General features: G+C 46.0%; 1 protein-coding gene and 1 pseudogene across 1 annotated transcript in view; both read left to right on the plus strand.

The window, feature by feature from the left end:
* Positions 1–698: 698 nt before the first annotated feature.
* LGMN (legumain) overlaps positions 699–12,778 on the plus strand; it is a 28,845-nt gene continuing 16,765 nt past the window's right edge. The window contains exons 1-2 of the mRNA XM_036882181.2: positions 699–830; positions 9,202–9,368. Coding sequence (XP_036738076.1) covers positions 9,231–9,368 — 138 coding nt within the window. The 5' untranslated portion in view covers positions 699–830; positions 9,202–9,230. The remainder of the gene's footprint in view (positions 831–9,201; positions 9,369–12,778) is intronic.
* LOC118910745 (60S ribosomal protein L35a-like) lies at positions 4,595–5,104 on the plus strand (annotated as a pseudogene).

Consider the following 12,778-nt stretch of genomic DNA (forward strand, 5'->3'; position numbering starts at 1 on the left):
GCCCTTAATACACTTGTGTTTCTTTTTTTTTTTTTTTTTTAACAAATTCAACTTAAGAGTGCTCCACCACATGGCACTTATTTACGTAATACGCAATTTTTCTCTCCAGTTCCCTGGGAAGACAATACCAAACATTCGAGAAGGAGCAGTACATAGGGATTGAGAGCACAGGATTCTGGAACCAGCCTGTCTGGGTCCGAGTTCCAGCCAGACACTTTGCAGGTACTTGACCTTCAGAAAACTAACCTGTGTCAGTTGCCTTATTTATAAAGCCGGGGTGACAATAAAAGTGCCTGTCTCTCACAGGGTTGTTACGGGGATTAAATGGCTTTGCAAACCCAAATCACCGGAGGAATCTTTAAACATTCCCAAACCCAGGATACAGGCAGACCAATGAACTCACAAGGTCTGGGCAGGGGGACGGGGGGCATCAGTACTTTTGAAACCAGTGTGCAAATGGGTTAAGGGTCTCTGGCGCAGGTTTTGATCCTTCAGTGGTCACTTCTGGAATTACTGGGTCTCCACTTACCCCGGGACCCCAACCCTAGCTCCCGGCTCACCGATATTCCCACGTTCCCAGGACAGCCGGGCCCCGGAGCCCCGATCCGTGCACGCTGGGACTTGCTGTCCCTCTGGCTCGCTTCTATTGGCTTTCGTAGCCACTCCGTCTCGAACTTCCACCAATCACCGCGGCGCAAGGTCACAACTGGGAACCACCTCGCAGCGCCGCAATCACTGCTGGGCGGACCCCGGGAGGTGACCTGCTTGGGGCTGCGCGCTGAGAGGAGTTCCCACGGTCCTACCGCCGCCGTCGAGGGCTCCCGCTGCAGGTAACCGAGAGCCAGGCGAGGGACCCCCGCCGGCCCCCCCAACTCTGTCTCTTTTTGAGTAATCCTTTTCTCGGGAGGAGAATTTCGGGAAACAACGAATCTCAGGGGAAATCCTTCACAGTCTCAGCCCGCCATCCTGGGGGCTGGTCGGGGTAGTAGGGGCTCTCCGGTTGCTCTTGCTCGGACCAGAAGCCCAGACTCCCCTAAGAGCGCAGGGAGGAACAGGCGCCGGGGGAGAGAGCATGCGCTGATGTCCAGGGAGTGCGGGCCAGAGTCTGGGGCTTGGTTCCGATCTTACAGTCTGGGAACAGTTTGGGCTGTAGGTGCGTTTGATGCAGAGGATTGCACCCGTTTCCAGCCCGTTTTCCGTAGCCTCACGGGATGGGTTGTTAATGACAACAACAAATATTCCCAAACGTATAAAAACATCCCTTCTGAAAAATCTGGGAGGCTTTCGTTCTCAGAGGCTTGAGCTGGTGATGGGCATTCTAGGAGGATTCACGTCAACCATGAAAGTCAAGGTTAGCTGATTTGGTAACCCGCGTCTAAAAGAGAGTTGAGTTCATACATACTTGGGTTATTCCATGCCAAGAATCTGGGTTCTAGAAGAAGGAGCTTTGTGTCACGTGCTTCGTTTTACAGATGAAAGTGAAATGCCCAGGGTTTGAGACTTGCTCTTTAGCTTTGCAGTGAGTGGAGTCTCTCAGCTTTCTTTACTGTAGGGCTGCATTAGCTAGCAAAACATTTATTGCGCCTTACTTACTTAAACTGTTTGAGCAGGGGAGAGGTAGTCTATAGTGAATCAGCCCAGTGTTACAGGGGCTAGGGTCGGGTTTGCAAAGGGCAGCGTCCAACCATGTGGGTAGCAACTAAGCCTGATATGTGGGAAGAGGCAGCACTCTGCAGAGAAGGGTTGCTTGAGTGAAGTTTGAGGGGTGCGTAGGAGCTAGTGAGATGGAGAAGGAGCAGAGCATTTCACCTGGAAAACAGCCTGGTGAAGGCATGCAAAGAGCAGTGATTTTGTGGCAGTCTTGGGGCTTGGTTGGAACAAGGGATTTCATGCCTGTGGATTTCAGGAGCCATGAGAATACACAGGTACATCTTGGAGGGCCTCCTGTGTTGCTGTAAGAGATTTGGATTGTGTTCTGAAAGCCCTGGAAACCAAATTTAGGAGATGTGGATTATTAGATACTCTACAGTGTGGAAAAGTATTGGACATCCCCCTACAGTTGGGGTCAGAAATTCCCAGGACAGTTGCTGAGTGTTTTTATGACAATTTCAGTGGGAAGTGAGAGGAGAGAAGAGTTTCAAACTGTAAGGAGGTGGAATCCTCCATACCCAGTATTGTTCAGTACAAATATATTGACATGAGCTCTGTCCTTGAGTTTTCCAACCTATGACTATTTTAGGGGGAAGTGCCCAGCTTTTTTTTTTATACTGTGGAAGTTGCTTTGTAGACCATACTTTGAATCCCAGTTTGTGATGGAGAAATTGTCACATGCGTCAGGGTGTTGAAATCTGAATGGTTAGACATATGATAAAACTCAAATTTTCTTGTAATCTGTGAAATGCAAGTTAAATACCCAATCAGATCACTTTATATCCATCAGATTAGGAATTAGAAAGTTTGATACTATCAGGAGATGATGGGTATTTGAGGATACAATTCACTACTGGTGGAATTGTGTCTTAGAACAGCATAGCTACTAGCAAAGAGGGTATATTTTAAGACCCAGTGGTTCTACTTCTAGAAAGTAGTCTAGAGAAACAGACATTTGTATGTGGGAGAGGAGTATTAGGATGTTCACTGAAACGTTCAAAATGGTAAAAACATTTTGAAACAGCTTAAATATCCATTAGTAGGGGAATGTTTGTAAAGTGAATATATATCGTTTTAAATGATTGGAAGTAAATGCTAACTTATGATAGTGGTTACCTTGTGGTGTGGGGAGAATGGGGCAGACCATGGGGGAAAAGTGCCTCTGTAATATCTTAATTGTCTTATGGGGAAAGAAAATGAACAGAGTTACAAAATATTAACAGTTGGACTGGGTGATAGGTAACATGTTTTATGTTATACTCTGTACATTTCTATAATTTAATGTAACCCTTCAGTTTCTTGAAGTATAAAATGCCAAACAAAGTTTAACTTAAGAATTAACATCTGTGTATAAAAGTCATGTTCAGTCATTTTGGGAAAATACTACAAACTACACTGATACCAGGTTTCAAAAATAGTAATTTGGGTAAAAGAAATTCAAGTGTCAAACTGAAAATAAAAATGTGGAAAAACTGTTAGCCATTGGCCAAATTTTACTTTGCTAGATTCCTAAATTCTTCTAACCATTTAGATTTAAAGAATGTTGTCTTTGATTGTGCCTATTTTGAAATGCTATTTAGTTGCTTGTACCTTTTGTAATGTTAAAAGATAACTTGAAAAAGGTAAAATCATCACTCTGTACAGATATAAAAATAAACAGATGTTAAAGATTATATTTGATTCATAATGAGGAAACAGTTATTAGAACCACTTCAGAGGAGACTCCAGAGTATAGACATACTTGAAAATCAGAAATGTTGAAATGAATGGGCAAATGGGAGGTAAAACTGGTTTCTAAGTCAATAGAACCTCCACTTGATAAAATCAGTAGCATGTCTGTTGATAAGATTTATTTGCTTTGCTGTTGTCCATCCATAGTTTTGGACTTGTAAAAATCATTCTCTAGAATCAGAATTAGATAATCTAATCTAGAATCTAGTTTGCCACTGAATCAGAAACTTTCCCTATAGGAAAAAAAATGTGATAACCTGAATAACATACATTTTTCATTTGAGATTGAAATAAGGTCTATTTGGATTTTGCATTAATTCCAGTTTTTAGATAGGAAATTAAGGGATTTGAGGACTAAATCAGTCCTTGATAATTTAGTTTTACCGTCTCATATCACAGTGTCAGTTAAGGCCCTGAGAGGGATGAGTCTCCCCTGACTTAGTAGATGAGGGTATTGTATTAGAGAGAAATTGAACTAGGCACTTGTTAAAAACAGCAAGATAAGTGTTATTCCAGCTGTGGCATGGGGAGAGAGACTTCAGTGTAGAACTGAGCTCAGTTCTGAATACAGCAAGGACAGCTGGGATTTATGGGCAGGGTGTGAGGGTCAGTGGGTGGAGCATTACTAAGAAAATTTGATTAGATGAAAAAGGTGGGGGATTCTTGGAGGATTCTTGCTAAACTGGGTTCAGCAGGCCAAAGCCTAGTGAAGAAGAGGCTGTGACTCAAGTTTGGTCAAGGAGTGGGTCCTTATCTCCTGTCTCATTTCTCCAGCATGTTGTTGGCCAGGGACCACTTGTAGGATGCTTTATTGTAAGGCCAAGGAGAGCAGAGAGTGGGATCAAAGACCCTCAGGTTTGGAAGGCTCTTTTCAGATGTCATTGTCTAACTAGCTGCTTTGTTTGGCTCTGATGGTTCGCTGTTTCTAACCCAGAGCCAGTAGCAAATCAGATCTGGCCATGAGTCACATCCGACAGTGGTTAAGGTGTGGATTTTGGTGTCAGACCCGGGTTTGAACTCGACTCTGCTTAGATGATCCTGTGATTGTGACCTTATTACTTATGTTGTTGATGACATTTTACATCTAAATTGGGCACTGTGTCCCAGACCTCCCGAATGGATCAAACCCCATTTAATGGTGTACTTCTTGAAGTCAAGTGGAGTTCTTTAACTGAGTCACTGACTTAGGGTAGCCCCGAGAGGCCTGAGAGAGATGCAGGACCAAGTGGAAAAGCAGAGGCCCTGTCATTGGAGGCTGGTGAGATTCATCCAATTGACTGTGTGGTTCAACTTTTCCTCTGATGGCTCTTTTAAGAGAAGAGCTCTCTGCACTTTCCCCTGCCTTGGAGCCTGTAGAGGCCTGCTGGGAACAGGACTTCTAAACCAACGAAGACGCCTGGAAGGCTGTGGCCCAAGGCCATTTTTGCTGGCTGTAAGCGGGGTCTCTGGAACTGGAGGGAGCACACAGCTCTTTTTAAAATTGAAGGTGTTTATGCTCGAGGTGAAGCTGAATTCTGTCTAGACAAAAGATGTGCTTCTGTGTACAAAGCAAAGAACAACACAGTGACTCCTGGTGGCAAACCAAACAAAGCCAGAGTCACCTGGGGAGGGTAACTTGTGCCCATGGGAACAGTGGCGTGGTTCAGGCCAGTTCTGAAGCAGCCTTCCTCCTAAGGCCATTGGACACAGAGTCCGTGTGATGCTGTACCCTTCAAGGATTTAAACTTACTGAAAAGTAAATAAATAAAGGGGATTTGTTCTAATGTACCAAAAAAAAAAAAAAAAAAAAAAGAGCTCTTTGTACAGATGGCCAGCAAATGCCTTAAAAATAGGGTGGGGAAGAGCACTGTAGGTGTCCTGCTGGTGGAAGCTTGTCCTGTGGTTACCGGGGCCTCCCAGATACTCACATCAACAACTCCTTTTTGTGTCAAGCGAGATGTGCAGTGGAAAAAAGCAGCCTTTGGAGTCAGACCTCTGTGTCGGTCCAGCAGTACCACTAGCCAGCGTGTTTCTCTCCCTGAGCTTCAGCTTTCCCCCCTGTCTGCAGGGAGTGAGGACACTGGTGCACAGGCTGCTGGGAGGAATGTGTGAAGTGCACGTGGCATGGCTCATAGTGGACACCCTCCAACACCCCACTCACCCACCCTGTGTAACATAGCGACACGTGACACTCATGGGGGGCCTTTCTGCTCTCTCCTGGTGAGAGCAGCAGCTGTCTATGTCATTTTCTCCCTGCAGATGGCTAGTGGGCTATAAACACATGCCCCCAACATCCGCTTGGAGATCTTTCCAGTCGTGGCACACTGAGGTCTGTCTTCCTCTGTACATGCTTCCCAGTATTATTCCATTATAAGGATGCATCAACAGACCTAACTGGACAGTCTGCTTGGATGACCATTTATGCTGCTTTCAGTGCTGCCCTGTGTCAGATGGGCAGGCTTCCTCACCTCCTTAAAATCTTCCTCTTTTGAATTGATACCTCCCATTCCTACAGGGACTCCCTCTCCTGCCTTGTATTTCTCTGGTACCTGTGTATTACATGTTCTGTCTCTTCCGTCTAGAAAATGTCAGCTCAGCGAGGGTTTTGTCTCTTTGGTTCTGTTCAGTGCCGGAGAGCACCGAGTGGGTGCTCAGGCCATGTTTGCCAGTTAGGTGGGTGGGTAGACTGCTGAACCAGCAGTCATGAAGAGCTGGTTTTAACAGAGACTGTTTCCTTTTCCTTCGAGAATTTTCCACTCTAATAAAACGAGAATAGTAGGCATGCTGCAAGATAATTAGTAACTTTGTCTTGAAGCTGTGACTGTGTTAAAAATGTTGCTGATCAGGAAACTGCTGCCTGAGGCTGGCTACTGCGAGACATGTTTTTGCTGAGCATGATGGAATGGTTATATATTACTTTTGGGTCTTACTTTCAGCCCAGGCCCCAGTGTGTTTCCCAAAATAGTGTTGGTATATGTGTTTTCTAAGTGACACTTTCCAATAGTGTCAAAGCGGGAGGCTTTTAACTTGCTGTTACTTTCAAGGAACCACACTCTGTTTAGAAGGAGACAAAGAGAGACAGGACCCACTCTCAGATGTTAACTATGAAAACATCACTTGTGTCTTAAGAAGGCACTTTTCCTTGGTGAGGAGTAAATGCTAGTATATTTGGAAAAAAATGAAAGATAAACTTGGTGAAAATAACCTGGCGGTGCTTTTTCAGTCCCTGCTGGGCTGTTCGCTCATTTCGGCACCTGAGTTGGTGGTGTCTGTTCTGTTGTTCACAGTTACTCACTTGATACTAGTATTTTATTGATTCTTTTTGTCCCTACATTTGAAGGGGAAAAGACACAGCAGGGCCTCCAGAGAAATGAGCTTCTTTGGGATTAAGTCACATGAGCCACACTCAGAGGAGATGGGTGTGCAAACCAGGGAGGCCAGTTAATGATTGTCCATAAGAGATGATAAGAACCAGCTACCTGTTACATGGGCCGAGGGCATGGTTGCCCTCCCAAGGGGAGGCCAGAGACTGCCCTAAGTCTTACTGGAACATAGCCGTGTCGTTGGCTTCCATATGGTCTCTGGCAATGATCACAGTCCACTGGGCAAGTTGAATAGTTGGACAGATAGCAGACTTACAAGGTGGAACATATTTACCATGCAGCCCTTTGAGAAAAGGGCCGCTGACCCCTGCTGTGGGGAAGGCTTCCCAGGGAGGCTTAACTGCAGCAGGAGGCTGCTGTTGGGCTGGGAATCAAGAGCCGTGGCTGGGCCACCTCCGTAGTTACCATCTCACCTCCGCTGTGGGGGCCGCCGGAGAGCCCTGGGGACGCGGGTGCTTTTCTCCTCGGCCCTTTCTCCCCTGACCTCATTGTTGCTGCTTCTTACATTTGTGTGGTTGCCTCTTTTATTGTTACCTCCCAGCCCCGCGGTGAGCCCTGTTTGGGTCAGGTGGACTTGGGAGCACTGCCTCACTTCACGTTACCATGGTAACACAGCAGCCCGATGTGGCGTTAGGGTGGCCTGAAGGATCCACTGCCCTCCTCCATTCCCTGGCCTGGGCTGTACCATGTCACGCTACAAAACAAAAACCAGACCAAGAGCTTGGCTGTTTTAAAATAAGTTTAAAAACAAATCTGGGACACCTTCCTATAGTTCCCTGTCCGTCCGTGGGCCCTAGCAATGATGCTAAAGGAACCTGGCTGGGTCTAGCACTGCCTCAGTTCTCAGAGTAAGAACTGCGTTCTTGGGAGGGGACCCTGGGAGGATAGAGCGGTGTCAGGGTGCGGGGCTTCAGGCCAGAGTCCACCGGAGTTAATGAATGACTGTTCATCAAAGAGTAGCCCTGGGTGCTCCTGGAGCTTGTTAGAAACTCAGGCCTGGGCCTGCAGAATCAGAATCTGCATCTCATAAGGCCCTGGGGTGGTCTGGGTTCAGATCAAGTTGGAGAAGCACTGGCCTGAGGGCTCTTTGATTTCCTTGCTTACTGGGCCCTGGGCTCGTTGTTTCTTCATTTATGGGGGAAAAGCTATCATTTTGAGTTTTAACAGAATGCTGAAGGTGGTTTCATCTCTTAGCTGGCTGCATGGTCCACAAGGACAGAGGCTTTGTCCTGTCCCTATGGCGTTCTTGCACCCAGCACCACGTCAGGCAGGCCCCATGTTCAGGAGACACCGACCTAGTGGGTGAATGAATGAGTGAGTGAAGGAGCCCGGTTTTGCCAAATGTGGTGGACGCAGAGGTCAGCCTCGTAGACTTTGCTTTGCTCTGCTCTGAGTCCCTATGTCTATCTCAGAGGCTGTTTTTCTTCTCCTCTCAGAGAGACAGGCCTGGCTTCTGTCACAGGAAGGCTTGGTTTTTTAGAGTAACATATTCAGGACACAGCACATGGTCTGATCTGATTATCACAATGCAGCCAGGACTTGGCCTTAGTCCTGCCTTTTGTGCTTTGGAACTTTAAAGTTTTGGCAATGAATTATAAGATTGGGCATGGGTTTCATTAAGAATGAAGTCTTGAGATGCAGAGCCATGTAACAGAAGAAGTGGACCAAACATTCAGAAGTCCTGGGCCTTGGCCAGAGCCAGATATTGGGCAAGTGGCTTCTCTCTTGTTTCCACGTCCTCTTCCTGTGAAACAAGATTAAAATATTTGCCCTGCATGTTGTATGGAATACATGTAAATGGATTATAAGTGTTACGCAATTTGGGCTGCCAGTGTTTGACTATAGCTTATTCAGATAACTTGCTCACAAACTAATAAATTGCCCTGCCATGTTAATGTTGGACATACATTGAATTTTTACAAACTTTATTGCATAAGTAATATACATTAATTGTAATAGAGACAAACATGAAGAAAGTCATCTTTAATTCCACCTACCACCCATCAGTAGCTACTGTTCAGTTTTTATGTCTGCCTTCTACATTTTTCTATGCACCCATTACATGCATATTCTTTTTTTGCAAACAGTTCATCGTATGTGGCAGGCATTTTCCCAAGATGGTGAATTTTGAGGAATTTTATCTGCTGTATTCCAAGTCGTGACAAAAACTTTAAAAGGTTGCCCAGAGAGCTTTCTTGATATTCTTTGGTTTGTATTGAGAACTTCAACCTGTAGTGAAGTTCGAGCGATGTGGGAATCCCTTTTCTACCCTGCGGAAAGGGGTAGCAGAGCTAAAAATAAAACTCTGCTTGTCTTCATTTTTATCTCCAGCATATTCTGTCTGATGACGGTCTTATCTTTCTGACTCATTTACTGTGATATTTTTTTCAGGGGCCACCAATAAATATTCTTTTGTCTTGCCACTCCGTTTTGCTTGACTCTGCTTATTTCTTCCCAGGTTCTTGCCGTTGAACTCCAAGGTGCAGAATGATTTGGGAAGTAGCCATGTTGCTTAGCTTGGTCCTGGGAATTGGTGCTGTTCCTCTGGATGACCCCGAGGATGGAGGCAAGCACTGGGTGGTGATTGTGGCCGGTTCAAATGGCTGGTATAATTATAGGCACCAGGTAAGAAAATAACTAATCTTTTTCTTTATGACACTGGCATTCTCTGAACAATCTAGACATTATTTTATTAATGGACTTATAAAAAAAAGCCATTGTATATTCCTATTAGGCTGGCAGAAGTGTGTTGGTGAGGCTGTGGAGAAATGGGAACGCTCATGTGTTCTGGGGGGATTTTTAAAATGGTAATAGCCATTCTGGAAAATAGTTTGGCAGTTCCCTGTGGGTCAGCTCAGTTTAATGCAAGGTTTCTCAGCCTTGACCCTATGCCCTCTGGGGCCAGGTAATGCTTTGATGTGGGGTGCAGTTCTGCACTTTGTAGGATGGTCAGCATCTCTGATCTCTATCCACTAGATACCAGGAGCATCATCCTCCCCACTGGAACAACCAAAAATGTCTCTGGCCTTTGCCAGGTGTCCCCGGTTGAGATCCACTGATCTAACGTCTCCATTATATAGATAAGGAAACTGAGACGGAAAGGGAGACAGTGACGCACCCAAGCCACCCAGCCAGTTGGGGTGCAGAAGGGCTCAAGCCTGAGCTCTGGTACTGGCATCAAGGGGCCCCTTTGCCCTCCGTGCCTCTGCCCTGCTGCTCTCCCCTCACACTCTTCTCCTCATCTTCCCCAACATTTCCACCGAAGCAGCCTGGCAGAAGGTAGGAAAGAATCCCACAGTGGGTGTTCATTAAAAGTGCAGCCTCCTGGTGGGAATGTAAAGTGGCGCAGCCAGTTTGGAAATGGTCTGGGAGGTCCTCCAAAGGTGCAGCTGAGTTACCATATGACACAGCAGTTCCCCTCCTACTACGGACTCAAGAGAAATGAACACAGATGTTCACACAAGCTTGTATTCCAGTGATCTTAGTGTTATTCGTATCAGCCAAAAAGTGAAAACAGTCCAAATGTCCATCCACTAGTGAATGGATAAACAAAGTATGGTATAGGCCATACAAGGGGTATTATTTAGCCATAAAAAAAGAACAAAGTACAAACATTTTTGACACATGCCTAAACATAGGTGAACCTTAAAAACATACTGAGTGAAAGAAGCCAGTCACAAAGGACCACATACTGTAGGATCCCATTTATAGGAAACAGGGAAATAGATGAATGTGGATTAGTAGTTGCCAAGGTCTGGGTGAGGGGAGATTGGGGAGTGGGTTGGGGTCTCTTTTGCAGTGATGAAAATGTTCTGGAATTAGTGGTGATGGTTGCATGACTTTGTGAACATACTAGAAACCACTGGGTGGTCTATTCTAAAAGGCTGACTTTTTATGATATGTGAATTATATCTCAATAAAACTGTTATTTGAAAAGTCATTTAATCTTTAATTTTCAGAAGCAAGATGCATGGATTGTCACAGAATGTGCTGCATTCCTTTCTAAGAGGCCTTTACACAGATGAACTCATTTAACCCCATAGTGGGGTGCACACAGTAGGCCTGGTTCTTGTTTCCTCTTTACGAGTGGGCTGAGGCATAAAAAGTAAAAAGAAACAGACAAAATTAACTTTAATTTATCTTATTTAACCTAATATATCTAAACTGTTCCCATTTCACTTGTAATTATTATAAAAAGTTATTAATGATGTACCTTACATTCTTATTTTTGTACTAAGGCATCAAAATCCAGTGTGCGTTCACTCTCAGGTGCCTTCATTTGGACTGGGCACAGGTGAAGTGCTCCGTCGCCCCGTGTGGCCAGTGTCTGCAGCACTGGGCAGCTCGGGCCTGAGTCGGTGCTCCTGACTGCGTGGAGGTGTTCCCTCCTGGGGGTCCGTTTTCGCATCTGTTCAGCAGGGGGCTGGTTTTGATGAACTCCCTACCAGCTCTAAAATTTGATGATTACTGAAATGACTTATTTCTTGAATGGCTTTTGTATGTTACCTGAATAGGAAATTTGGCTTGATTGGAAAGTGGCTGTCATGGCAAAATGATCCCTTTTCCTTTTAATACTTAACCACAGACCTGACCCATTTGCAGAGGAGCAACCTGAGCCCGCAATGGCTCCGGCTCTCAGTCATGTCCTCCTAACCGTGAGCTGGAAGGATGGGGCATTAAATACGATCGCCGGTCATGAACAGGCTGTGTCATCAGCCACCCTGGTTTTTATGCAGCCAACTTAAAAAAATATTAGTTCAATATTATTAAGTATAGGTATCCAGAATTACCCTTTGTTCCCAGAAAACCCCACTTTTCTTTTCCCAGTAAATGTTGCTAGTTTCCCTGGGTAAAATATTCAATATTGAAATAGAATGAGGGGAAGTAAGGCAAAAGTGACCACAGCCTGAGATACTCATATATTCCTAAATAACAGGGCGGATGACCGTACTCGGGCTGCGCAGAGAGGAAACTCATGTGCCGAGTCATCGCTGACCTCAGCCATATCTGTGCTGGCCCGGTTTTGTTCTCAGCCAGCTGCCAACATTTGCTTTCTTAGCTTTGGAGGCTTTCATTAAAAGAGCATTTGAACTCCACAGAACCTATATAGACCTCTAAACTTACTTTTTCCTTGAGGTTTACGTTTTCCTTGGATTAACACAGCACTCTTTGCCACAGTTTCATTTGTTGAGCACATTTTAATCATTTTAAATTTAATCATTGCGAAATGCTTTGCTGCATGCTTTATGATGGTTATTTGAACTGTGTTGTGTCTTGACCAGATTAGATTTTGTTATCCATTCTGGCTGGGGGCAAAGGTGACGGGGTGGGAGGTGATGCTGTTGGGGCATCCCGCACCCCGTGTCCGAGTGTGGGGCAGGGAGGGCCTCGCGAGGGCGGATTCCAGCAGCGGCGGGGGTGGAAGCCAGGCTTCGGTGAGTGGGAGATGGGAGAGGCCCCCGAGTGCAAGCAGCACGTGGCGATAGCTGTACAGGGAAGAAGTAGGTCACCAGGGAATTGGGATTAGAGGATGGTTTCCTTCAAGCTGGGGAGACTGGAGCACGTGGAGGAGGAAGATCCAGGTCTGGGGGGTCAGTGGGGTAGTTGTTGACTGAAGGTGAACTTCACTGTCGCCTTGATCATCAGGAGGACATGAGGATGACAGACGTTGGGAGGGGAGGCAGATGTGCGCTGGGTGTCACCAGGAGAATGGAGTTGGGACTGGGGGTGGAGGCAGTTGCCGAGCAGTGGCAACACTCCAGAGAAGGTTATTTGGCATCGTTCTGGCAGGCGGGCCGGTGGTGGGAGAGCGGCAGGCGGGCTGAGGAGCCGTGGCAGTGCTGACGCCCACTTCCCTCTGCCGGGCTGGGCTTGGAGTTGTGGAGAGAAAGGGGTTGCCACCTCTCTCCAGGAGGCCTTTAAGCATATCTGTGTCCTGAGCCAGGAGGGAGCTGGGAGACGGTTTCCGTTGAGGCAGAGAGGGAGAGGCCTAAAACTAGTACACGGTGCAGTTGGGAGAAAGAGATGTGGTCATG

Source organism: Manis pentadactyla, chromosome 11, assembly GCF_030020395.1.
Source record: "Manis pentadactyla isolate mManPen7 chromosome 11, mManPen7.hap1, whole genome shotgun sequence".
Taxonomy (NCBI): Eukaryota; Metazoa; Chordata; class Mammalia; order Pholidota; family Manidae; genus Manis; species Manis pentadactyla.